Below are 27,149 nucleotides of genomic sequence, written 5' to 3' on the forward strand. Positions count from 1 at the left end.
GCCAGAGAGCGGAGCGGGCTGAGCCGCGCGCGCCGCCTCCCGTGCGCCCTTTCCCCCCTTCGCGCCCGCCCGCTCGCCAGCCGCATCCTCCGCACCCTCTCCGCTCGGGGACCTCCCGCCGCTACTGGCCCTCCCGCCCCACTCCGGGCCCCGCGCCGCCCGCTCCACTTCGCAGCAACTTGGGCGGCCGCCCGCCGCAGCCTCGTCGCCTTTGAAGTTCGCAGCGCCGCCCGCAAAGTTGAGACGCCGGGCAACTGCACCCTCCTGCCTGCTGCCGCCTCCGCCGGCCCCCGCGGGTCCCGGACGCTGGGCTAGGCGTCTGGCCGCCGCGGGACGTAGACGTTTGGCGCCAACGCCGCGGGGCCCGAGTTTCTTCTCCCCCAGGAAGAACCGGCAGGCTTCCTCCAGGTGAGTGGGGAGAGGAAAGCCACCCCCGACGCCCGGCGCCTTCGCCCTCCCGGGACACGCGCGCGCGGGGGGCTACCTTCTCCTGGGAAGGGTAGGCGCGTCCCCTCACTCAGTCCCCGCAGGCGAGGGCTCCCGCCGCGGGGAGCTGCGGGCCCGAGGGGCGCGGGCGGGTCTCCGCAGCCGCCTCGTGGGGGGCGACCCGGGCGGGGTGGACAGGCGGGGTCTCGGGATCCGCGGAAGCCCGCGGGTGCCCGACGGAGCCTGGGCTCTCTCTTGGCCCGCCCGCGGGAGGGCTGCGGCTCCCTGAGGCTCCGGCCCTCCGAGCGCCGTCTGCGGGCTGGCCCGGCCCGGTGAGGGCGGCAGAGTGGACGCGAGTTCTGGACGGCCACCCCGGGCGCTGGGACCGGGGACGGCGCCGCTCCAGCCCCTCGAGTCCTCCGCGCCGCGGGCGAGCGTCGAGAAAGTTCCAGGGATCAGCGGGCTGGCCTGTGGCGGGTCCCACTTTGCCCGGAGAGCAGCGCCGCGGCGGGACGGAGCGACGGGAGTCGCGCCCCAGCCGGGATCCGGCGCAAGTCAGCGTTCTCTCCGGTCGGCGAGCCGGCAGGACCGCGCCGAGAGCGGCCGGGCGCTCGGAAACCCCGACCGGCGGTCCGGTGCCAGCTGCGCCCTCCGGCACACCCAGGCTCGGGGTGCGGTCTGCCTTCCTCTTGCGCCCCGGGCGCACCCTCCTTCCCGCGACCCGAAACCCGCAGCCCCGCTCCGCGCTGCGGACTCCGCGGTCCCCGCGCCCGGCCGAGCTGTCCTGCAGCGGGCGCACGGCCCTCCGCCCGGGCCCTTCTGGGTGCTGTCCATCCCCTGCTCTGGGCACAAGGAGCTCCCTGAAACCGAGGCCTTGAGGGGGAAAGGAACCTGAACAAATGTCTCTGGGTTTGATTTTTTTTTAACTGAGTTGTTTGGATAAACTTAGTTGGGTTGGTAAAATTTGTTTACTTATCTTTCCATCAGGGTCCATCACAAAGGAGAATTTATTCATGTAGCTGCTGGTCGGTCTAAACCCCCTCCCCCGCCTGGCTTCCGATCCCTTTCTCTTCCCAAGGGGGACGGTCCCACCTCCCCCTCTCGTCCCACCCCTCTCCTCCCACCGGCCCCGAGCGCCGGTGAGAACCCGGGCGCCGTCAATAGAAATCAATAGGACCCGCTCCCTTCTCCGCCCCCTGCGCTGGGGCCCGAGGCTCCCGGGCCGCGGACCGGAGCGCGCGGCCCTCCTCCCGAGGGGGCTGGTGAGGGCGCGAGGCGCCGAGCGTGTGGTTGTCCCCAAAGGCCGGAGGGGCGGCTGCCAGAGCGGATGGGCGCGCGGAGCCCAGAGCGCGGAGGGAGATGGGCCTTGGGGCTCGTTCGCGCTCATGAAGGGCGGTAAAGAGGCCCTCGCCCCGGCCGGCCGGCTGGGCAGGTACTTGGTTCGGGTTGCGTGCGGGTCTCTCCTGACGGCGGTTTCGGGCCGGGGAAGCACCGAGAGGGCATTGATGACCGGCACTCATTCCGCATCTGGGACGAACCAGACGTCGAGGAGGTGCTGTCATTTTATTCAAGTGTTAACCCCCGAACTTTCAGAAGGCTGCGGGCGTGCGGAATAGCCTCGTTCGCCTCCACCTGGCTTCTTCAAGTTCGGAAAACTTGGCAACGTAATTAATTATGGTCCCAATTCCCATTTTCAATCTCAGCCCGTATGCAGGATTATATTAAAGTCTCCCATCGCTCACCCTGGAAGAGAGACTCGGATGAGTTGGGGGATTCGTGGGGGTGGGTCGGCCGGGAGTGGGGGGCTCAGCAGTCAGAGACACCCGCGCTCTGTCGGAGTGCTCTCCAAAGCCCTTTATCTCTCCCTTTAAAGAAAGAAGGGAAAGTGCTCGCCCCGCCCACTTCTTGACCCCAGGGGACACCTGCCCTCTGCCCCCCTGCCCCCCCTCGAACCCTAGCCGCCTGCGGCTCCTTCTGCACGGCTGCTTCCCTTCTCGCGCTGGGACGCTTCGTTCCTTGGACCTGCCCGCGGGCCCCGCAGGCCCGGGGCGGCCGGCCGGTGCACTCTGTTTTAATTAGTAACTATCGTAAAAAAGAAGCTCGAACTCTGTAGCGGGCCCACGTTGCCATGACCGACGTGTGGTTTAAATTACGCCTTTATTTCAGCAGAGCCGGGACGATGAGTCTAAAACATCTTTTAATCACTCGCAGATACAGCTTTTATCTCTTAAGAAGTTACAGATACATAATTGGAAAATATCCTCCCCAGAAGGAGGGCCGCCCCCCACCGCCGGTTCGGGTGTCCCGCGCCTGGGGGGCCGCCATGCAGGAAAGAGTCACTGACAGGCGGCGACCAGAGGGAGGGTGCCGTGGCCTTGGCCGTGGGCTGCAGGCTGAGGACTCGCTGCCCTGGAGCGGCCGCCATGGTCCAGCCCTCGGAAAACCTGGTGGGGCGACTTTCCCGACCGGCGTTGTGAACCTGGTGCTGCCGAGTCTGGTTTTCTCACTTGGACGTGCTGACCAGACGCCGAGACTGGAGCACCGGGAGTGAGCCGTGAGGCCGCCGGTTCGTTGGAAGGAAAGGGGGGACGGCAGACGTACAGCGTGTCTGTTCGGTTGTCTTCCTGTGTTTGTGTCTGTAGGAGTGCTGCTCGGCCGCGCCGGAGGTCGGACTTTTTGTTCTGGAACGGCTTGTGTTTTCGTCGTCACGGCTGTGAGGACGGAACTCCGTTCGTGGGCTTGCCCGATGGCGGAGGAGGTGTTGGAAGGGGAACAGTTATGCCCGAGTAAACAGACAGCATAGGAGCTGGTGCGCTGATGAAAACCGTTTTAAACCTTTCTTTGTCGTTCTCCCGGGGACCGGGTGGCTGGGGCTGGGGGCTGAGAAGCGCTCCCACACTTTCCTGCCCCCCTGCAGCTGCCCCCCCGTCCTGCTGCGGGCAGCTGGGTGCCGCCGGGGCAGCGGCCATCAGCCAGCCACCGGGCCCACCCCAGGGGCGTCTGCACTGGGCCACGGGCACACGCCACCTGCAGAAAACCATCCAGATTTTCCCTTTGACCTTGACACGGTATCTAGAACCCCGAAATATTTAGTTTGGAGTGATTATTCTGAGCAAATGTAATTTGTCCTTTCCCTTGGCTCACAATCGTTTCATAGAAGCAACTGCTAAGCAAGTTATAGCTGAAGAGTGAATCCAAACCCTCGCTTTGAAGCTGATGGCACCATTCAAGTCCTCCAGTGTTCACTCGGTTTAAAACCAGCCGGTAGGGTGTCGCCCGAAGTCAGGCTGAGTTCTGCTGTGTCTCCCCAGGGTGTTACAAACGCGGGCGGACACCGGGAGGCGTGCGGTCATGCTTCTGCATGTGCGTTTTTGCTGCTGTTTTTACGTTGTTCTCAGAAAAGCGTCACGCGATGAGGGGGCAGAAACAGAACTGCCAGCGTTTTTCTGCATCGCGTGGCAGTGACGCTGACCGTGAATCCAGGTCTGTTCTCGGGGGAACCGCAGCGCTGCAGGGCGAGCCTGTGTGCAGGGGGCTGTGGGAGCAGAGTCCCGGGTCTCCCGGCCACGGCTGAGCTGACCCCGACCTCTGCCGTCCTGTAGGCGGCCGCCGGTGCCCAAGTCGGTGCCCAGAGAGGACGCTTTCTCGGCTGTGTCCTCCCCAAACCCACTTCCGAGCCCGGAAGACGCTGCACCCACAGCTCCGCCCCTCTTGCCGGAGTTTTACTACCAACTGCAGACCGACAAGGCCATGCATTCCCGTCTCGTGAAGTATTTTGAAAACAGGGAGTCTACCCTAGGAACGCACCCCAGATAAAGGGAGTGTTGCTTGTGCGGCATTCTAACAACGAGAGTAAGGTGTCAGGCCTGGGTGGGATGGAGGAGAACCGGCGACACGTTTCTGCAGCTTTTCCCCTTTGGGACGGAGAGGCAGGTCTGGCTGCAGGACGGCTGGACACCGCGTCCCCTCACGCTGTCCATCTGAGTCTGAAGAACTCGCGGAGCTCGGCTGGGTTCCGACTTCTCCCACAGCCCGCGGACCGCGAGTTTGCCGGCGCGGAAACTGCCCAGGGGACGTGCCATCGCGCCCCCATGATTGCCGGGTCCTTCGGAAACGGGTTTATTTCAGTCACTTGGAGAGTCGCTGTGGGTCCTCATCTGCCCGGCTCCCCTGCCACCGGTGTGAACGTGCACACGCTCAGAGCTTCCTCCGTTTCCCCGAGGTTTTTGTTTTCGGTTTCACTTGTGACAACCCTGACCCTCTAAAACCAAAAGTTGGCACGAGGCGTATCCTTAACTTCCCAGATGTCTCTCTTAATTATTCTTTTCAAAGAATTAGCTGCCTTTTATAGAGCTCTGAGGAAAAAAAACCCTCCATTGTTAGAAGTGACAAGGTTGCATGGAGTTTGGAAGGAGCTCAGTGGAAACATGATCTCGCGCACGATCAGAAACCAAGCTATTCCAGCGGAGCTCCCGGCCCCGGCCTCCGTGGTGCGGTGGGGAATGCGGCCACCGGCCGTGGCGAGTGAGTGGGTGTCCCGCTGTCCCGCCCGCCCGTGGGAACGGCGTCAGCCGGCATCACACACAGGGGGCGGCTGCGTGCGAGAGGGGGCAGCCACGCGGGTGTCTGGCTGCTGGTGTTTTTCTCCCTCTCGTGCAGTCAGTGTCAGCGGCCTCCCCCTCCAGCTGTGTGCTGGGCGAGCCTCCGTCCCACAGCCTGCGGGCAGAGCTAGAAACAGGCGCTGCATTCAAGTGGTGCTTTCTCACAACTAAACACCCTCCCAACTCTGTCTTGTTCTCCAAGGCAATGCCCCGAAAGACACAGATCCAGGTTAAATATGAGACCGGACCTCATCAGATAGGCAGGAACAACTGAACTCGGAGAGATGCACGGAGGGTGACATTTTCGAAGTCACCGTGGCCATGGGCTGAGCTGTAACACAGAAACGGTGACAAGCGTCTGTGGGCAGAGGTGACGGTGCCACCTCCGGACGGCTGGCAGATGAAAGGGGGGGCAGCCGCGTGGCCCCTCCTTGAACACACGACGTCCGAAAGGGGCGCACCCTTGTCTCGGGGCGTGGTTTCCTCAGGACGGGTTTCCCCAACTTCTCGGCCGCCGCGGTGCGGGGGCCCTGCCGTGTGCGCAGCTCACGGCGCGTCGAGGTGAGGGGTCGGCACAGCCGTCCCCGCGGCCTGCCCTCTCGCGGGCGGGTCACGTGGCTTCCGAGCCCGTGGCGCCGAGTGTGACCTGAGGCATTTTACTCCTGTGATAAAATGTGTTTCTGATTAAGTTACCAGTCATACCAAAAAAATCCCCCAAAACCCCAACCCTAAAAAAGACAAACACATACACACATCAATGTGTTTAATCCATTAGTTAAAAATGCATGTAAAGAAAAAAAAATAAAACCCTTTTCACCCACAAGGATACTTTCTAGATTTTAATCAAAAGACTGTGTATGTGTTGCTAGCGCTCAGTGACCGTGGTGATTTCGCACTGAGTTACAGCGGCCCCAAAGCGCACTGACGTGGTCAGAAGCTTGGTGTTGTGGTGGGCCCCGGAGTCACTGGGCCCTGTCGTTGAAGGGGCATCTGTTGTGGACGGTGGTGGGAGAGACCGGTCACCCAGCACCAGCAGAGGCGCCTGAGGAGTGTGTCTCTCTGGTGTCCCGAGCTGGGCAGCCCTCCAGTGCAGGCGTCGACGTGCTACAAAGACGAGTTCCTTCTTTGTGGGAGAACAGAGCTGCCTCCCAGCGGGGGGGGGGGGGGGGGGAGTGTGGCTCTCTAGCAGTGGTGGCGGGACTGCCCGCACTGGGGGACGAACTCCCAGGCAGGCCCCGGGGAGACGGCTGGAGGGGCCGGGGGCCGCCACTGCTCACCGCCCGTCCCGGGGGCCTCTCGTGGTGCCGAGACGCCACCTGCAAAAGGCGATTTTTCATCTTCAACGTTCACCTGTGTTTCACAGGGCCCCCTAGAACCTCGGAAACACCGACCAGGGCCGGTGGTGCCAGCTGACCTCTCACAAGGTGTTACTGGCTAGGCAGGGGCGTCAAACTCATTTTCACTGGGGGCCACATAAGCCTCGAGGTTGCCTTCAAAGGGCCGAATGTAATTTGAGGACTGTATCAGTGTAACTGCTCCTTAACAGTTAAGCGAGCGCTCGGGGCTGCCGCCGGGCAGAAACAAGGTGCGGGGCGGATAGAACAAGGTGGAGGGCCAGGTTCAGCCCGCGGGCCTGGTGTTTGCCGCCTGTGGGCTGGAGAAAGCCAGGCCACAGCGAGGCCAGCTGTAGACCGACCCTGAGAGGGGGACCCTGGGACCTCTGCCCTCGCCTCCCTCGGGCGGCCTGCCTCCAGCACCCACCTGCTGGTCATTCCTCCGGCCACCGACGTGTCTGCACTCGGTGACAAGTTACACCTGGGGCGGCAGGCGACAGCCCTGCTCCGAGTTGAATGCTCTGCCTGTGCCATCTTAGAATCTTCATTTTTGGACAAGAGGCCTTGCCCTGAGCCCCACAGATCATGGACCTAACCTCTCCTCTACCTGGGTGTGAATTTAAGACATAGTGTCTTTTTAAAAATACTTTTTATCAATTTATTTTTAGAGGGGGGAGGGAGAAAAAGAGGGAGAGAGACATTGCGTGAGTGATACATCAATCAGTTGCCTCTCACACGTGCCTGACTGAGGACCTGGCCTGCAACCCAGGCGTGTGCCCTGACTGGGAATTGAACCTGAGACCCTTCGCTTTGCAGGCCGACATTCAATCCACTGAGCCACACCAGCCGGGGCAAGACACAGAGTCTTGATGTCGAGGAATTAGGACGTTTGAGAGTATGTCTGCAAGGTTAGGTCCAGTGAATATTTGTCTTTAAGAACGTGCCTGTTAAGTAAAGTGAGAGAGAGAAGATCGTCTTGAGGCAGCTGAGGTGGAGGTGCCCCACCGCCTGTGAAACGATGCTGGCCAGGTGGGTGCCGGCCTCTGAGAGGGTCCGTCTGGGAGGGCAGAAGCCCCCTAAAGGGACGGTCCTCGGGCCCCGTGGTGGCGCCCGGACCTCTCGTTAGGACAAAGGGCGAAGGCCTCTGGAAGCCGACCCACCGTTACTCCTGTGCGTGAAGGAGGAGGCGAGCCCGGTTAATGCTGCGTGGTGTCTGTTGGCAACGGCGCCCTCACTCAGCACTCGGGCGGACCCTGAACAGGAAAAGGTGGCGTGGGGGAGGCCCCTATTCAGTAGAAGCAACACCGGGTGGAAATGAGGACATTCTGATTGCCCCCGACAAGAAGTCAGCCCAGCCCGCAGATTCACCAGGGAAAGATCGGAGTGTACAGCTTCATCCTCCGTAGTAAAAACTATGATTCTCATCCCAGGACAGGGTACCGTCAGTTATTTGTAGGTATTTCTCATCTATACTCTGAAGTCACCATTCCGAGGGGCTTGGGGACAATGCGTTAGGGTCAGAGTTCTTGGAAGGAGGTGGACAGGAAGCTGACCGCGGGGCCCACAGACAAATCACCCCGTTGTCTTAGTTACTGGCATGAGCATTTCGTGATTCCTCAGCTGCCCGTGCGTACCTGTTACATTCCGCTGTGCTCCAAAACTATCAGTCTCCTGCGAGTTAAAAATGTTATCCAACCTTCTTCATGCCCTCGTAAAAACATATATTGTATGACATTTTGAAATTTTTATTTGAAATTTTATTGATTTTGAGTGGCGCTCCCAGGTATTAACCTGCATGGGGACGTTTCTGTGCTTTGGAGCTCACGATGTGAATGGAAACGGTTTGCTTATTGATTATAGCTGTGTGTGGCCCACCCTTGTTACAAGGCCTCTCCTCGTCCTTCCTGTCCTCACTCTCCCCAGGAGCCCAGGGAGGAAGACACTGCACCCTGCAGACACTGCAGGGAAAGACACTACATTCCCGGGGGATGCGGCCCCGGTTCAGCAGACTCCTCTCAACTCCCAAAGCATGTAACATAAAGTGATAACTCTCTGATTTCAAAAGCAAAATGGATGGAAATGTCTAAAATTTTAAAGTAGAGATGAATTGCTAAATTAATTTGCAAGGACACAATTTACTTCATTTTTTTAAAAAAAATTAATGATTCAAAAAAATCATTCATTGAGTCTAGTTCCCCACGACCTTCATTGTAGGGTAATTTGTGTGCTCAGTGTTTGGTTTGGCGATAGTTACCTTGTCAGAGGTGGTAGTTGTGGTCATGCCTAGCCTGCTCGTCTTCGAGAGTAGAAGTATTCTGGTTCAGAACGGTACAAGCACGAGCAGCCGTAGACAGATGCACAGTGCCCACACCTGCCCTGCTGGGAGGCCGGAGACGTGTCGAACAGGGGACGCCGTGGAAAGTGAAGGAGTGTCGGGTTCTGAGTAGCTGCAGGTTCCCGTGTGGCCTTCCCGCCCCCCGCCCCCAGCTGCCGTCACACACGTACCACCCCAGCCCCCAAGGCCCCCTCGTGGGCGGCCTCGCCCGGTGAAGTCTCTAGTGGCCGTGGGGTCAACTCCCGAGGGGACATCTCCTCTCCTTGCCGTAGCCCTCGCGGTAGGAGTCCAGCCGACCGGCCATTCAGGTCTGGGCGCTAAAATGCCTGGAGACGCACCATCTGTCCAGTCGGAGTCATGTGCGTGTGTGTGTGTGTGTGTGTGACAGGGAGAGCCACTAACATCCTTTGGAGACGAGTTGTCTGGAAGAGGAAGTAATAAAACATACTTTCTTGGAAGAGTGAGTTAAAGTTTGTTAGAGACATACAACCCACTATGATTTTTTTCAAAGATTTTATTTATTTTTAGAGAGGGAAAGGAGGGAGAAAGAGAGAGAGGAACATCAATGTGCGGTTGCTGGGGGCCGTGGCCTGCAACCCAGGCATGTGCCCTGACTGGGAATCAAACCTGCGATGGTTTGATTCGCAGCCCGAGCTCAATCCACTGAGCTACGCTAGCCAGGGCAACGCACTATGATTTTGAACCATAGTCCAGTGATGTACGGCCGACTCAAAACTACAACATCAGGGAGCTGTGAAGCTCCTGTCTGGGTTGGTAGTAACGCATCGTGACTCAGCTCTGCGGCTACTCCATTGCCTTCAACGACGGGGCGTTTGCTGAGAGGTAAGCTTTGGCGTAAGGTCCGTTCTAAGATATTTAAAATAAATGACATTTTATTCACCTCCATATTGGATGAAATTGTACATTTCAGTGGGAAGATGAGGGAGATTATAGACACACGTGATGTGATATTCCAAGTGTCCTGAGAGTTGGAAGCCCTTTAAGACATAATGAGGAATAAGTAAGTTTACGTAGCGGAAGAGCCTGTGTACACGCACTACTACGAACACGCCGGCCCCCAAATGCAGCCTGTTGCCGAAAAGGCCTTGACGTTCCAAGCGAGTCCCACCAACAAGGCAGTGGCAGCAGAGGGGCCGTTTGGAACCCTCTTTCCCCTCTGCAGGCTCTGCCTGGGGCCATGGCCGCCAGGCACCGTGGCCTGCAGCCCTCCCAGCTGCAGCCTCTCCGACATGCTTCCCCACCATCGTTTGTAAAGAAGAAAACCACCCCTCACTGTGCGTCTTACGTTTGGGGGGAAAGGGAGGAAACCGTCGTGGGCCTGAGTTCCCACGTGGGTGCGTCCACCTGTCGTGGCTGGTCGCGTGTTTGTCGCCGGTTCACAGGCTCGTGTGATGTCGTCGCCACTTTCCACGGGCTCTTCGTTACACACGTGGCCGCCGGGTCCCTGTGTCGTCTGCCCTGTGGCTGTCCTGTTCTCTGGTCACCTTTTAACCCAGAGATGATAGTGCAGAGCCTCCCGGGGCCGGGGCCGAATCCTGAGCTCTCTGGTCTCCACACACGCAACTCAAACCCGCGCGCCGCCGGGGCAGGGCCGGGAAAGTCCGCACTCGCTCCCTGCGGGGCGGGTTTAGTCCAGCTCCGTTCACTGAGCAGCATGGACACCCTCCGGCGCCGCCTCCCGGGGCTGAGCAGAAGGGTGTCGGGCGTGTGCTGCTGTCGGGTGATCGTTTGTGAACACCCAGCACGCTGGCCTCTGTGTTCAGTCTCTAACGCACAGCGACCCGGGATACCTGCTTCAGGTGTGAGCGCCCAGGACGGCCCTGCGACAGCTCCTTCAGCTCCGGCCTTCTTCCTCCACGCCCGGTGGTCAGAGCCTGTTCCCCGCTGGCGGCCTCTGAGCTGCCCCAGAGCTTGGATGAATGCACACGCACAAACGCACATCCCCACGTACGTGCACACCTGCTCGTACAAATCGCACGACAGCAGAGGATGGAAGAGTGAAGAACGAGCCACATTAAACTCCAGTGTTTGCAGGAAGCTCCGGGTCTGAGTGGACAGGAGCCCGGGGCGCGGGGGGAGAGCACGGGGCACGGGCTGGGGGGAGGTCAGACCAGGAGGACAAGGGAGGGGGCGCGGGAGCTGTGCTCTCGGAGTTCTCTGAACTTCCAGGTTGTCGGGAGTCCGCGACCTTGGAGGACATTATTTCTTCTCTCAAAAGGCGTGGCTCCTCTGAGTTTGAGGCTTGTTTCTGGCCTTGGGTTTTATGAGAGAGATGGCGGGAGAAGTACGTGTACAAAATCCGTTACTTTAACTTCTTTTTTCAAGAACGAGACAACTCTGTACTCGGATACCCCTCCTCTTTTTCTTCTTTCTGGAAATAAGAATCATTTTAGGGTTTACCTACTTAAGATCCCTGGTGTATCCGTTTCACTCACCCGTCTTTAGAGTGTATTACCTGATCAGGGGTATTTTTAAATCCCGGTTTTGATTTCGTCCTGTGCTTGGCACCGGAGGGCACCTCGGGTTCTCTGAGAGCAGCCAGGCCGTGGGGCTGTCACGTAGAGTCAGGGGCAGCGGGGAGGGCAGCGGTACATATCTCTGCACCGCCGGTGCCGTTTTCGCGCGGCACGCACAGAGCAGGGGCGCGGCCTCTGTTGACCGTGACCGTTCACGTCTCGCCGTCTGGGCTGACCGGGCTGTCGCCGGGGACCGTTGGCAGGCTGCGGTGCGCCTTCCACGCTCAGGGTCGGTACGGGGCGGGGTGTGCCGTTTGCTAGCTGCTCTGGGGGACAGTGCACAGGAAGTCATGCTCGTTAGGGTGCAGATCAACAGGAAGTGAGGCTCATGGCCAGACTGGAGTGAGAAAAGCAGCTGGGCCTGTGACCCCTCCCCTCGCTCGGGGCTGTCTGGACTCCGGCGCTCACGGGCCTCTCCTGACGCGGTGGAAGCCACCCCGAGTGTCCTGGCTGCGCGTACAGGGGACATCTTGATAGGAAGATATTCAGCACTTTGTTCCAGTTTTATGTTGCATTATCTTCTAAATTACTTCTGAGTTTATTGTATCTTTCCATCCCATTTTAGATCCACTCCTTCCTTCCTGGGTCAAAGCTGTTGCGCTAATTTAGCCTGGCCCTGTCCATTGTTCGTGATGCTTCTTCTTGGCATCAATGGCAGTGGGAGTGCGCAGTGACTCACTGAAGTCTGGCCCCCTTTCCGACGGTTGTGATTGTGCAGCCCTGGCTACCTTCTACCACGGGCGTGCCGCCCGGCCGTGAGCCACACGCCTTGAGGAGGGTGTGTGTGTGAGTGTGTGTGTGTGTGTGTGAGACAGAATGGAAGCTGTGTTTGGATCTCTGGCAGGTCTCCATTTTACACCGCCTTCTCATACGAACTTAGTCCCCCTCCCGAATGGAAGCAGGCGGCCGTGCAGAGAAGTGGCAGAGGAGGTTGGAGCTCCTGCCGCTGAAGTGCACGTGAAGGTCCTGACCCCGCAGACGACTGACGTGGTGAATGAACCCCAGAAACCTTAGCCATCACTCCACGCGGTCACGGACCCCTGGGCTCTGAGCCCGAGGCCGCTGTGCGTCGTGGGCCGTGGGAGTGGGCGTGGGGCAGCCACACTCTGAGGTGAGGGTGGGCCCGGAGCTTGCCAGCCTGGGTGGGGGACCTCTCCTTAGGGGCTTCTCTCAGAACCCGTTTCTGCCACCCGCTTTACTCCCCCCTTCAGTGTGGAAACGGACCAAACCACGATATGCTCCATTGCCCCGAATTCGCAGCCTCAGCAAAGGAGGCGTCTGTATTTATAAGAACGACCAACTAATTTCAGTTAACATTTTCCTTGTTTGCAAAAAACAACAGAACATGGCAGCTTCTGGGAATTCAGCTTTTTTCCCCCTTCCATGGCCGATTTTCTGCCTGGAGGGCTCCGGGTGCATGTGACCGGGCGTTTCAGCACGGACGTGCCCGGTCAGCCTGGGGCTCCCAGCTCGGGGTGCGGCAGACCCGGGGGCGGGGCTCCCCACCAATGCCGCACTTTTCCTTCTACAGTTCGGTCAAAGGCTGCAGATTTATCATTAGATGTGGTGTGGCTGATTCAAACAAAAACAAATGCCCCTGGGTTTAAAAATAGAGTTAAAAGACTAAATATTTGCAGTTAAAAAGGGAAAGAAAATAACAGAAATCTCTGCGGCAGCCCGGCCCTTGAAAGGATCCTCACTAAGTTACAGTCGTGAGGTTTCCACGCTCTGTAATTAAACGGTAGGTCTCATTGATCCCAGATGCCTCTGCCTGCAGTAGACTCGGAGTCCTGGCGGGTCACTGTAAATTTACTTCGTGTCTGTGGCCTCCATAGGGTTGGGGACATTGGACAGGTTTTAAGTCAGTCTTAATGACACTCTGCTTTTTCTTTTTAATTGTGTACTTTCTGTGGCATGCTTATACCGGTGATGCTGATCTTGTTAAACCTTGTAAACATGCAGTGTCTGAAAGAGTGTGATGACACTTTTTATAGATAGGGTCACGTGTTTCTGCAAGGTCGTTGAGGGCCCCGGTGGCTGGTGGAGGGGGCGGGGGCCAGCTTTGGTCACGTGATGCACGGGCGGGCGGGCGGGCTGCTGAGTGCCCGTCTGACGTGAGGGCTTCACGGGCTGACCAAGGTCACGGGCCCTCGATTTAGGAGACGCCGTCTAGCCAAAGAGCCTTGGGCAGTGACCTGAAAACCCGGAAGAATTTTTTATCCCCCACATTTGCAAATTCCTTACCTTAGTGAGATAACGTAACTAAATAGCCGTCCATCTATGAGGTCTGTCCGGAAAAAGTCCAGCCATTGTTAATAGAATGAGAACGCCTTGTGGGACATCGATGTCACCTGGCAGCCAAGGAGCGTGGACTGCAGTGCACATGTGTGCACAATGATGACTTCACTGCACTAGTCAGTGGGGGCGGGAGATGCCACTGAGTGAGCATGTGCACTGTGTGGCTGTCACCTTCAAAATGACCGAGTAAGTAGAGCAAAGAATCTGCATCCAATTTTGTGTTAAACTTAAACATTCTTCCATGGAAACTGTTCAGATGACTCAGAAGGCCGCAGCTATGGGCACCTGGTGATTGGCAGCTTCATCATGACAAGGTGCCCACTCATGGATCATGTCACGTGCAGAGTTTTTTGGCAAAACATCACATCATCCAGGTGACTCAGCCCCCCTACAGCCCAGATGTGGTGCCCTGTGACTTCTGGCTTTTCCCAAAACTAAAATCACCTTTGAAAGGGAAGAGATTTCAGAGCGTTGATGAGATTCAGGAAAATAGGATGGGGCAGCTGATGGCGATTCCAAGAAAGGATTTTGCAGAGTGTTTTGAGCAGTGGGTAAGAGACGCTGGGAGAACTGAGTGAGGTCCCAAGGTGCCTGCTTTGAAGGGGACTGAGGCGTCATTGTCCTGTGTACAATGTTTCTTGTATCTAGTTTCTTCAATAAATGTCTCTATTTTTCATAGTGCGTGGCCGGACACTTTCGGGACAGACCCCTGTGTGTGTGCATGTGTGTGTGTGTGTGTGTGTGTGTGTGTGTGACAGTGGTGCCGCTGTGGTGGGCACCCTGGGGCAGGTTCTCTTCGTCCTCAGGCGTCTCGTGTCACCTGAGGCCTGGCCGTCACCCTGGGGGTCGGTTGACGCGCCGGTGGGTTGCTCCAGCCGCCTTTAATTTTTTCTCGCCCACCAGCCGGCCGTTCTACAGTTCCCAAACACCTCCCCGGGTTTCGGGGAGAGGACCTCCCTGCCCAGCCTGACGGCTCCCGCTACTCGGTGGGCTACCTGGACTGCAAAGTGCAAGTGAACGCTGAGAGTGGGAGGAGGAGGGTGTGCACGTCTCCAGCCGCCCCCGCCCCACTCCTGCAGCAGCAGCAGGACCACCCCGTCTCTCCCCACGGCCTCCCCGGGGCAGCCGGTCCTCAGGTCGCCCCCTGCAGCCCGTGGGTGTCCACTCTCCCCGGGGGTCAGGGCCGGCGGGCCCAGCAGGGAAGGTGCAGATTGAGTGGGAGAAGCAGCCCCGTCCTCGGTCGGAAAGATTCCCGACAAACCCCGTCCCACACCCCCGAGCCGGAGTGTTGCCCCGCTCGCTGCAGGGGGGGGCACATGTAGACATAAACATCTGGTCCTGGAAGGGGCTCTGGCGGGACCACCGCTCACTTGCCTCTTCTCTCACGTCAACTCCTGGGACTTAGAGAATGTTTCGAAATAGATTGACCTTAAATGTGTGTGTGTGTCATGCGAACTAATTACATTCAAAGTTACTTACTTTTCAGTGTTCAAAACTGCCTCTCCCTCTGGCCAATCTTTGGACAATTATATTTCAAAAGCCACGTGAATCTAGGGCAGCGGGCATTCCAGCGGACGAACTGGCTGGCGTCGCCCGTCACCGACACGATTAGCTGTCTGGACTACAGGTCGCAGGGCGTCTGTCTTCCTCCGCCCGCGTCCGTCTTAGCGGCCTCTGGGGGTATGTGTGTCCCAGTGACGGCCCCCGAGGGCCGGAGCAGGGTCAGGGCTGTAGGTCGGCGCCTGGCGACGTAGCTTATCAGAACTTTCCCGTGGCAACCGTCCAGGTCAGTCTCCTCGGCGGTGGGGTAACGACGCCTCCGTTTGCCCTTTCTGGGCGGGGGGCCACTGTGGACCCTGTCACCTGCCCTGCTGGCAGAGTGAAATATTCGGAATCAGCCTGGCCACTCTCTGTGTCTGTGGGGGCTGGACCCTTGGTCGTGGGAAGAGACCGAGGCTTCTTCCTGCCCAGACCCATTGGCTGGGTGGCCCGCCGGATGCCCAGGGCAAGGAAGAATGCTGAGCGAGACAGGAATTCTGAGATGCGCGATTTCACTCGAACGTCAGAGGGGCTCCGGGTGCCTACGGGCCACGAGAAGAAGCAACGAGAGGAGCGTCACACTGTTAGAGGGCACTTTGTAACTTAGAGCAAAAGTCTGTTCTGACGGACGGTAAAATACGTTCTTCTTAGGAATGTATTTTCAGTTAATTATTTAAAGTGACTAAGCCTTTAAGCAGAATGAGAGAAAATGTGTTATTGGTCAGGAAAAAACATCTATACAATCTTAAAACCACCCTTTAAGAATACCTACATAAAGCTTTAAATTTGAATCAGTGGGTATAAGTTCTAAAAATACACTCCATACGTCTGCACAATAGTTTTAGATTAGTTATATCCCATGCTTCTTTCAAATACATTTTGTCAAAAACTTTTGCCCGTAAACTGATGGTGTCAAATAAATGATTGACTTTCTCTAATACCTGACAACAAATGAGTGTTATCGGATAACATTTGGAAGCTATAATCCTCCAGGATGTGAACCTTTGTGTCTGGGATTCCACTGACTCTCCTTGGAGTGTTATTGGAAAGTGACTGGCGTCCGTCACTGTCTAGGTTTAGGGCACCGCAGGGTGATGGTCTGACTGACGTGCGTTGCAGTGTTGCGAGCGCTGCGACACCGTAAGTATGTGGGGTATTGGAGTCCCTTCCCCAGCAGGCTCAGCCGGCGCCCGTCTTCTCCCGCAGCTACAGCGGAGAGAAGATAGGGAGGGAAGGACACGGGGAATCATGCTCACTTTATAGCACGATTTTCGGGAAAGCGTCCGGGTGCCCGTAATTGCTGTGACAATCGACATGGGTGACGCTGACTCAGAAGCAGAAAGTGCGGGCTGACGGACCCTCAGCGGGGGACCCCCGGTGTATGACGCAGAGAAAGCAGAAGGCGAAGCTGGGCCTGCTCCGTGTGGCGGTAGTCTAAATGAGAGAGCCTGCCTGCGCCGGCGCTGCTGGTGAGCTGGTGAACGATTCAAGAAGTCACGCTCAGTGTCAAGGGCTGTGAGGACCTGAGAGGTTGCCCCACTTGCTAGCTCACACGTTAGTGTGCCTCGGTTTTTTGTTTGTTTGTTTTGACGCTGCACGGCCCGAGACTCCTGGGTCAGAGATAAAGGACCTCGGTACTCAGAGCAGCAGCAGGATCCACAGTGTCCGCACCTTCTCTCACTGCCCCCTGCCCCCCAGTTCCCGTGGGAGGGTGCAGAGAGGGCCCACGTGGTGGGGCCCCATACGGGAGGGGCCCTGAGCCGGGAGCTCAGACCTTGCACAGCAGGCAGGGTCGTGCCGCAGCTTGCCGCCCAGGCTCCGCCTCCCTGGCCAGCTCACCACGGACAAGGGCGGTCTGTCCTGCTGCGCCCAGGAGGTGCGTGCGGCAGCGGCGGGGGGAGCCCTGGGGAGCTGCCTTGGCTCCTGCGCTGCCCGACCCCGTCGGAAGCTGGTCCCCTCACGAAACACTGAACTGCTGCGTAGCTCACAAGGGGGGTAGGCGAGACTCACCCTCACCGTATCTGTAGAGTCACTCCTGGACACTAGTGAGCCGCCCTCACACCGTAGTCTGTGCCCCTGGGGTCTTCCCTGCCGGTGGCTCGGTCTGGCCGTCTGGGGACGGAGGAAAATAACAGTGCGCGCTCCACGGGGCTGCGGCCGGCGTCACGTGGGCTGACGCCCGCGCAGCACTCAGAGGCCCCCTGGCTTGCAGCATGCACGCAACGCAATGTATTCGTGTTTTTGTTACTAACTCAAACTTCACCACTGTAATGAGGTGATTTAATAGAGAGGAAGTTTTTCCCACCGCGGCCGAGGATGCTGGGAAGTTTCCCGCCAGTCGGAGCCAGCCACTCTCTTCACTCTGGGGCTGGCCTACATACCCCAGCATCCTGGGGCCCTGGGCCATCTGTCCTGCTGGGCTGACCAGTGGCACTGGGCACTGGTCAGCTTTACGGGCAGACACGGGGCTTGAGGAGGCCAGGCTGCCCCGGACTGGCCCCAGGGCAGACAGAGGGCTGGGGGACAGACTCGCCGAGGGCACTGAAGGGGTCCTGGTTGTATTCCTAAACTGTGCACTGGTTGTTGGGGGGTGGGGTTAGCATCAGTCGAATCCTCATTTGTTTTTAGCATCGAGAGATCCTCTCCCCAAACCCTTCAGGAAACGGAGGCCCCGAGGGGTTAAGTGAATTAGTTGCCTGAGATGACACCCCCAGTCAGGAGCTGGAAGGAACAGTCCGGTCTCTGAGCTGTCCGCCCTGTTTCCGTTCGACGACACTGCTGCCGGGGAGGAGGGTGGGAAGCAGGGGCCCGTGGCAGGAAATGACGGCGTCTTTCTCCGCAGACGGGATCGCGGGCAAACGCTCGGGCTCTGCGGTCAGGTCCAGCGCATTTCCATCTGCTCTCTTCTTGCGTGCAAGGAGGGTTTTAATTTCTATTTATTGGTTAGTTTGAGAGAGAGAGGAAGGGAGGGAGCGGAGGGGAGAGAGAGAGAGAGAGAGAGAGAGAGAGAGAGAGAGAGAGAGAGGTAGAGACATCAATTTGTTGTTCCACTTATCTATTCATTCATTGATGCTTGCATGTTCCCTGACCGGGGATCGAACCACAGCCTTGGCGTATCGGGGTGGTGCTCTAACCGACTGCACTATGCGGCCCGGGTGAAGGTTTGTCATTACATAGAGTGGTACCTGCTTCACCAGGGCACTGGGAGGACTGGATGTAACAGTGCAGTTCGTGAACTTAGCACCTTGTTCTGCAGGTGGCAACTCCCCGTGACCGCAGAGATTTTGGTCTAGAAACCGCAGAGCCTGGGGCGGAGAACACCGTTTGGGGAAAGACGTGGAAGGACACTCTGAGCAGGCTCGCTGGGATAAAGCTGCTTCTCGCCCGTCATAGAAAAGAAAACGCTTACTCCCTTCCAAGTGTGTTAGTTGTGTGGGCCTCTTTTTAATAGCACGGAGAGAAAGATAGAATTAAAGTCAAAAGGTGGTGTAAGTGGAGGTGACCTCAGAGCTGGAGTCAGGACTTCAGAAATAAAACGGGCTTCTCGCTTCGTCACAAATTATCACAAGTGGCTGCATTTGACTTTCTATTTAAAGCTCTTCCAGGTACCATCGGCCCCTTCCCCGGAGCCCCGGGCCCCGGTGGGCACTGTCAGGGAAGTTCGGCGAGGCCCGTGCTGACACAGCTCTGTCCTCGGGGGCGGGGGGTGGGGGGAGGCCCCAGCCCTGCGGGGGGCAAGCGTGAGGCCTGTCACTCGCTCCCGACACGCAGGAACCTGCCTGCGTGAGGCTCCCCTCAGGGACACTGCCACATGCAGAAGTCGGTCGCTGACAGCACCCCCCCCCCCGGGCTGTGCGGGGGACGGTGGCCTGTGAGGGCGTCGGGGCTCGGTGGCGGGAGTCAGGGACAGCAAACAACCAAGGGACTCGCCGGCCACCCGGTGGTCTCCCCTCCGGGGGTCTGAGGCGGGGAATCTGAGCCCACTCCCCAGTGCAGCAGGGGCGCGTATGTGAACATGGTGCCCAGAGTCGGGTGACGGGTTGCCCTCGGCCAGTAACTCGCCTCGTGGTTTTGGACGGACGACGGGCTAACCGATGAGAAGGTTCAACCCTGTGTGCCCTCCAGAAACCCCTGGTCGGTGGGAGTCCCGGTGTGGGGGGCAAGGGTCCTCCTGTGCGGGTGTCACGCTCCGCCAGGGCAAAGAGAAACAGCCACACAGCGCCCTGCCCCGGCCCTCCGCAGCTCTCCGCCTCCCCCGGGGGCTCGGACGCGGGGGCGTCTGCGTGCAGGTGCCCGCAGGGACCCCTGTGCGGGGCGTGCGTCCTCTCTGAGCACCCAGGGAGGCCCATGCCCCGGGAGGCTTTTCTCTCTCAGTCTTCTACCTCGTCTGAGGTTCCAGCGAGTTCATGGTCAAGTCCACGATATACCTTGAAGTAGAAAAAAAGCCCATGGAGTTTTCGGGATCGTGCACATGATCCAAAACACCCAGCACAGCTCTGCCCTTGTGTCAGCACGAAGCTAGCATGTCCCCTTCAGCAGACGTGCCGCTCACCCGCCTGTCTCTGTCCCCCAGTCCAGGATGGTGCCCCTGCCGTGGTGGTGGCTGCTGTGGCTGGCGCTGGCGCCCGGCGCGCGGGCCCAGAAGCTGCCCACCCGCGACGAGGAGCTCTTCCAGGCGCAGACCCGGGACAAGGCGCTTTTCCACGACTCTGCGGTGATTCCAGACGGGGCCGAAATTAGCAGCTACCTCTTCAGAGACACGCCCAAAAGGTATGCTCCCTCCGGCCCTTCCACGGTCAGTGGCCCCGTCCAGGACCCCTGCTCCAAAGGGAAGATCCCCCACCCCGCCCCGGCTCACGCCGCATGCCGAACCTTGGCCTGCGTTCTCTCCCAGGGGAAAGTGGGGGCGCCACTCCTAAGCCTCCCCTGGGGGCTCTGTTTCTTGCCCCCCAGGACCTTTTGGGTAGAGAAGGGCACTTTTTGCGTTTCTTGCATTTTGGAATGGCCACTTTCTTCTCTTCGGGACAGGGGAAAATCTCTGAGAGGGACTGTCTAAGATTAAAATGAGATTCGTCAAATACATGTGATTCTTCAAAGGTTTGAGGCATCTTAATTACGGCCCTTTCGGTGACATCTGTAAGGGTGAAGGCACGCGAGGCAGGGACGGTGACCTTGGGAGGGCGCGGGTCCCACTGCGACTGAGGCTGGGCCCCGGGCGGGCGGGCAGGCAGGGGCGCAGGACGCGGTCTGGCCGGGGAGCTGAGCTACCGCCGGCCGGCTGCTTGCCGGACACATCGTTCTCTTACCATTTTGTCTCTTGACATTTTTGGGTGACTCAGCATTTTCCCTTAAAAATGACTCTGGTGGCCCACAGGCGCCCACGCCCCACCCTGCAGTGCTCTTCAAACACAGCCTCCCACGCGCTTCCCCGCCCACGGCGTCAGATAAGAGCTTAGCCGCGAACGTCCAGTCCCTCAGCACCGAGTGAGTTTTGGTTCTGAGTGGTCTTTAAACGCAGGTTACAGTTTTTCCCTCTGAAACAACACGTTCTTATTACAGCATGTTCAGGACAGTGGGCACGTGCGCCTCTGCGCCCTCAGCATTTGTTTCCTTTACTTACTCTCTCGTCCTGTCTTCTCCCCACAGCCGGCCACCCAGGGCTCTGGCACCCGCACTGGGTGGGGTGCTAACGCGCGCCGGCTAAGGAGAGGGTTGCAGTGAAGATAGAAACATCAGTTCTGTGTCCGTATGTAGAAACGGACACATATGCAGCGAAACTGGTACATAGAGTCACTGCTGCCACTGCAACTAGAGACAGAGTTCCAGAGAAAGCGGAGCAGCAGCAAAGAGCGGAAGATAACCCGAGAGCTGGTGGCGGCCTGGACGGGAGGGTGGCAGGGGGGAGGGCGCAGGGTGATGGCTTCCTGGCGCGTTTTAAAGGCGGAGCCGGCGGTGTGTGCCGAGTCCGCGCACGTGGGGCGGGGGAGGCAGGAGTCGGCGATGACTCCGCGCGGTGTCTGTGTCCCGAGCAGCTGGGGGGCTGGGGTGTCCCCCACGGAGCCGAGGCAGACGGCGGGAGAGACGGGTCCGGGGCGAGAGTCGGAGGTTTGGGTTCCTTGCCTTCAGTTCAAATTCCCAGTCACATCCAGGTGAGGGTGGCAGAGGGGGTCGTGTCTAAAGGTGAGGTCAGAGTTCGGGCTGACGGTTGAGACCTGAGAGTCGTTCACCTGGACGAGGTGAGAGCCGGGGGCCTGGGCGAGGCCGCACGGGGGCGAGCACCGGCAGAGAAGAGTGCGCAGGCGGAGCCCCCCGCTCTACCCCGGGGTGAATCACGGAGCTCAGAAGGCGAGAAAGAGCCACAAAGCAGCCGGACAGAGTCGAAGACACGGCTGCCCCTTTGGAGAGGGCGGTGGGGCGGCTGTGGAGAGCGCACGGAGCGGAGAGATGCCCGGGGGTGACGTCCACGGGAGGCAGAGCCTCCCTGAGCTCCCTGCGGAGCCGGCCAGCCAGCCAGGCTCGCTGGTGCCGAAACCGCGGGCTCCTCGTTCTCGGGACGCAGGCTTGGCAAGACGCCGCCGCGGGACCACGTGGGTTACTCGGAGGGAGAAGGCACGTGGCGTCTCTGTAGTCGGGCGGCGTTGTTATCCTCCCTCGCAAGTCTTTCGAGGCATCCAAAAAAATCGGAAGGGAAAGCACAGAGCAGGGTGTTTTGATTTTTTTTTTTTTAAAAGATTTGTTTTAAAATCACCAGGTTATTTAATTCATTGGGAAGTCTTAGTGGCAGAGAAATGTGTCTTTCCACTGATTGAAACCCAGATCTTTACTTTTTTTTAAAAAAAGATTTTATTTGTTTATTTTTAGAGAGGGAAGGGAGGGAGATAGAAAGAGAGAGAGAAACATCAATGTGTGGTTGCTGGGGGCCATGACCTGCAACCCAGGCATGTGCCCTGACTGGGAATCGAACCTGCGATGCTTTGGTTCGCAGCCCGTGCTCAATCCACTGAGCTACGCCAGCCAGGGCCGGGTCTTTACTTTTAAAACAATACTTCTCAGTGGGATTAGGTGCCTCTACCCAAAAAGACAGGTGCGAGGACAGCTGTGGACGGAGGTCACTCACACTTTCCAGAAGTCCGCTGCCGTGGAAGGGACCCTTTAACACAGTGGGTGACTCTGTTGGCGTGGCCTCAGGGTAACCGAGAAATGCACCACCACGTTGGTGGAAAATGCAGGACCTCTCGGTCCGCCAGCCCTGGGCCGTGACGGGTCTCACAGGGGCAGGCCTGCAGGAAACGGCACGAAGGGCGGCAGGTGCCCACTGCGCACTCCGGTGCTGCCCACGTGGCTCGTTTCGGTTTGTCCTGTTGGCGTGGCCGGCACATCTGGTGGCAGAGCCGTGGGCTCCTGGGCTGGCACGGGGGATGCCGGGAGTGCCCTGGTTTGTGGGAAACGGCCCGTTTTACTCTCTGTGACGTGGGTGAACAGTAAACCGCGTGCTTTCCCAGCCCGCCTCGGCCGGGCGTGCTAGAGGCTAGGGTGGTCGCGGTCTCAGTGGGCGCGCTTCCCCGCAGGTACTTCTTCGTGGTGGAAGAGGACAACACCCCGCTCTCGGTGACGGTGACGCCCTGCGACACGCCCCTGGAGTGGAAGCTGAGCCTGCAGGAGCTGCCGGAGGAGGCCAGCGGGGAGGGCTCAGGTGAGCAGAGGTCGGCGTGGGCCCGGGCCTCCGCGTGGGTGGCGGAGGGCTTGTGGAGCATGCGCCCTTGTGTCAGCAGGGCGCCCAGGTGCGGCCGGAGATTCTGCCGAGCCCATGAGGGACATGAGGGACATGAGGGAGACGGGGGAGGCATCAGGCGGCCGTGACCGTGGTAGAAGAAGAGGCGAGGAGAGGCAGCCGTGGGCGCCGAGGGAACGGGGCAGGTTGCAGTTTGGACTCGCGCCTCTGGCTGAGGTTTGCGGCCCTGCCCACACATGGGGGTCCCCGCCGGGGGCTTTCCAGAACACTGACGCCTGGGTTCTGCCCTCCGAGGGTCTCACTGATGGCCCCGGGGCTGTCTGCCCTCAGGGGCTGTTTCTGGCTCAGCCCCAGTGCTTCTGACACGCAGCCAAGGTCAAGGCCCTCTGATCTCTGGGGCCTGAGGGGAGGAAGCGAGGAGAGAGACCTCCGTGAGCCTGGGGCGAGAAGCAGGGCGCGGCGGGCGCGGGGCGGGCGTGGAGAGACGGTGCCAGTGATGGAGAGCAGACGAGACACCTGGGAATGAGGGAGGCCTGCGGGGGGCCCTGGGAAGCTGCCGTTCCCTGTCGGGGGGTGGGCGGAGGCATCCCAGATGGAAGGGGACGAGGGACAGGAGTATTTGGGGAGAGACCGACAGTGCGTGTGCGGAGGGATGAGGCTGAGGGGGAAAGGGAACCATCGTGGGGTGGCCGTGTTGGTCCTGTGGCTGAAATACGAGGTCCTCTGTGCCTCCCTGTCGGCCTGCAGGGGCGGGCTGGGACAGGTGGGCTCCCACTGGGCACCCAGTCCTTCCCCGGGTCCCCACGCACTGATCCCGGGGGGATGGCTGGTGGCCACAGTGCCAACGGCGGGGAAGAGCTTGTTCTCAGTGCCGCCCCCAGGCCCCGTGTTCCATCCACGGAAGGCGGGCGCTCGGGCTGTGTCTGCAGGAGACCGTCCAGTCCTACCGACAGAAGCGAGGCGAGCAGAATGCCTGGCCGCCAAAACGCCAGGGAGGCAGCCCGTTCTGTGGGCAGATTGACGGCGGGGGGGGGGGTCACCCTCCAACAGGACGGCCAACTTTGACCTAGAATGCCCCCTCGCTTGCTGGAGTCCGTCCCGAGGAAACAGTTTGCAATCAGAAAAGCCTTCCCCGCAGGGGAACGGCGCGATTTACAACGGTCCAGAAGTTAACCACAGCGCCATGTCCGTGCTATCATCTCAAGGGAGAAGAGCATGGTTCGAAAGTAGAGGCTTGTCCGGTTACATCTATTCATGACAAGGAAAGCGATTACGTTACAAAGGAACATTAGAGGGAATGCTATCGATTGTGGAAAAATATATATATAAAGACAAGACTGGGTGGAAGTAGCCCCAAGTCTCCCCGAGGGGCCGTGTGTGGGCTGAGAGTGTGGGTGGGTCTTCCTCTCGCCCCCCGTTTCCCGTGTCTGCCCGGCACAGGTGTAGTTTCCACCATGGGGGGGGGGGGCACGCGGCGGCTCAGCTGCGGCTCAGCCCGGCCGCCGCGGCCTCCGCGCTGACGCGCCGCCTCTGCCCGTGTGTGTCCTGCAGGTGAGCCGGAGCCCCTGGACCAGCAGAGGCAGCAGGCGACCAGCGAGCAGGGCGCGGAGCTGTTCTCCTACAAGGGCAACGACGTGGAGTCCTTCCTGTCGTCCAGCTCCCCCTCCGGCCTGTACCAGCTGGAGCTCCTGTCCACGGAGAAAGACACACACTTCAAAGTCTACGCCACCACCACGCCGGAGTCCGACCAGCCCTACCCGGAGCTGCCGCACGACCCCCGCGTGGACGTCGTGTCCCTGGGGCGCACCACGGTCACGCTGGCCTGGAAGCCCAGCCCCACGGCCTCCCTGCTGAGGCAGCCCGCGCGGTACTGTGTGGTCGTCAACAAGGAGCACAACTTCAAGAGCCTCTGCGCCGTGGAGGCCAAGCTGAGCCTGGACGACGCCTTCATGGTGGCCCCGAAGCCCGGCCTGGACTTCAGCCCCTTCGACTTCGCCCACTTCGGCTTCCTGGCGGCGGGGAGTCCGGGCAAGGAGCGCGGTGGCGGCGGCTTCCCGGCCAAGCCAGCCCCCGGCCCGGGCCGCCCGGCCCATGCGCGGCCCCGGCCCGACGTGCGCAAGGTCTGCATCGGGAACAAGAACGTGTTCACCGTCTCGGGCCTGAAGCCCGACACGCAGTACTACTTCGACGTCTTCGTGGCCAGTGGCCGCAGCAACCTGAGCACGGCCTACGTGGGTGCCTTCGCCAGGACCCAGCGGGAGGCGGAGCCGAAGGCGGCCGAGCTGAAGGACGGGCGGGTGGCGGAGGTGTTCGTGAAACGCCAGGGGGCCCAGTTCCTGCGGTTCGCCCCGGTGTCCTCGCACCAGAAGGTCGCCTTCCTCGTCCACTCCTGCCTGGGCGCGGCGCAGGTGCAGGTGAGGAGGGACGGCAAGCTGGTGCTGTCCCAGAGCGTGGAGGGCGTCCGGCAGTTCCTGCTCAGGGGGAAGCCCAAGGCCAAGTACCTGGTCCGCCTGAAGGGCGGCAGGAGGGGCGCGTCCGTGCTGAAGGTCCTGGCGAGCACGCGGCCGGGCAAGCACTCCTTCCCCTCGCTGCCCGCGGACACGCGGGTCAAAACCTTCGACAGGCTGCGCACCTGCTCGTCGGCCACCGTGGCCTGGCTGGGCACGCGGGACCGGAGCAAGTTCTGCATCTACAAGAGGGAGGTGGACGGCAGCTACGACGAGGGCCGGAGGCGGCGGGAGCAGAACCAGTGCCTGGGCCCTGAGAGCAGGAAGCGGTCGGAGAAGGTCCTCTGCAAGTACTTCCACAGCCAGAACCCGCAGAGGGCCGTGACCACGGAGACCGTCACAGGCCTGCAGCCGGGCAGGGCCTACCTGCTGGACGTGTACGCCGTCGGGCACGGGGGCCACTCGGTGAAGTACCGCAGCAAGGTCGTGAAGACCCGCAGGTCCTGCCAGTGACCTGCGGCGGGGGTGCGGAACGCACCAGACCGCCGGGAGGGACGCAGGGTGAGCCCGGGTTCCCCGCGCCCGTGCCGTGGCAGGAAGGGTGTCAGCGTGTGTGTGTGTGGGTGTTGGCGAGCCCCGGCCGGGGAGACCTGCTCCAGCGCGCCCCAGGGGCGTCGGGCGCACCGACGTCTCAGACAGAGGATGTCGCGAAGGCACCGCCGTCCCTTGCTTTGACCACTGCATGAACCGCTCCTAAATTATTTTATTACCTGAAAGTTTAAAGTATGCCATTCATTGCACACATCCACAGAATGCAAATCATTCCTCTATAGATGCTAGAAGATATATATATATATATAAATATAAATATAAATTATTTTATAAAGTCTCGTTTTAAATGTCCGTGTCTCTATGGCCGTAAACTATTAAATTCTTCTCCTGTTAAAGTGCAGATTTAACCTAAGTGTGTTAAGTGGACGGTCCCCTCGTCGGTGATGCTGTAAGTTCTTGCCTGTCGAGTCAAACGTTGCAGTGCGGTATGTATCTCGTGTACAAAATGGACACACATGATGTTCGTGTACATAAAATTAAAGATATTAGATGACACGCTGCTCCTTTTCCCAGGCAGCTGCCTTGGTGTATTCAGTTCGTGTTCTGTCCACCCGGCGGTGCCTCTCTGTGCGTGGGCACCGGAGTTGGCCCTTTTCTATGGTTAGAAGACCCGCCGCCTCCCCCCGAAGCCCCCGCGGCACCGGAAGTGGGCATTCCGCCGTGTTTCCACCGCGCACGGCTGGCTGCCGTGAGGATCGAGGGGGCCCCGGTGGGTGCTTGTTCGAACGGACGAGCAGGGGCCAGCTGTGGGCCCCGGAGTGTCCGGCAGACGCCCCGAACAGCCCGCACTCCAATAGTGAGCACCTGTGTTAGGTACGCAGTCGGGCGCATTCCACAGGTTTTCCCTCCGACCGTAATCAGTAACGAGGGAACAGCAGAGGCTGCTGGTTCCTAACGTTGGCCGTCTGGTGCTTTCCACTTGGACGTCGTCATGCAGTTGCGCAAACCGGTTTGGGCGTGAGCTAAGGCTGGGGCCGAGGAGAACGGGGACCGCGTCTCAGAGGCTCTGTGGGGAGGGCTGTCCCCGGGGGGGGGCTGTGGTTCCCCGCAGGTCCCCTCTGTGCGGAGTCACCACGGAGCCGGGGCCAGGACCGGAAGAGTCCAGGACTTGCAGCTGCTGGAGCGAGGTGACTTCAGGACGGCCTGTCTGCCGTCCCCCTTTCCTTTTTGCAGAACCGGGGGTGACGCACGTGGGGGAGATGGCATCCAGCGTACCTCCCGTCAGAAGACACTGCTCCTGGCAGAAGTCTGGGACTCCGGGTCAGCAAGGGTTTCTGGAACTGGAGGC

General features: G+C 59.6%; 1 protein-coding gene across 1 annotated transcript; it reads left to right on the forward strand.

Moving 5' to 3' along the window:
* NDNF (neuron derived neurotrophic factor) lies at positions 1-26,586 on the forward strand. Its single transcript, XM_045831295.1, has 4 exons — positions 1-408; positions 19,644-19,840; positions 22,639-22,763; positions 24,354-26,586. The coding sequence occupies exons 2-4, from the start codon at positions 19,650-19,652 to the stop codon at positions 25,760-25,762; spliced, it is 1,725 nt and encodes a 574-aa protein (XP_045687251.1). The 5' UTR covers positions 1-408; positions 19,644-19,649; the 3' UTR covers positions 25,763-26,586.
* Positions 26,587-27,149: the final 563 nt, after the last annotated feature.

The sequence above is a fragment of the Phyllostomus hastatus genome, unplaced genomic scaffold, assembly GCF_019186645.2.
Source record: "Phyllostomus hastatus isolate PE091 unplaced genomic scaffold, TTU_PhHast_1.1 phas_contig_159, whole genome shotgun sequence".
Lineage (NCBI taxonomy): Eukaryota > Metazoa > Chordata > Mammalia > Chiroptera > Phyllostomidae > Phyllostomus > Phyllostomus hastatus.

What these genes read in the sequence shown, in the direction of transcription:
- NDNF (XM_045831295.1), top strand. Translation starts at nt 19,650, where the DNA reads ATGGTGCCCCTGCCGTGGTGGTGGCTGCTGTGGCTGGCGCTGGCGCCC. An exon ending in TTCAGAGACACGCCCAAAAG is followed by an intron (nt 19,841 to 22,638) that starts GTATGCTCCCTC and finishes GCTTCCCCGCAG; the next exon opens with GTACTTCTTCGTGGTGGAAG. An exon ending in GGCCAGCGGGGAGGGCTCAG is followed by an intron (nt 22,764 to 24,353) that starts GTGAGCAGAGGT and finishes TGTGTCCTGCAG; the next exon opens with GTGAGCCGGAGCCCCTGGAC.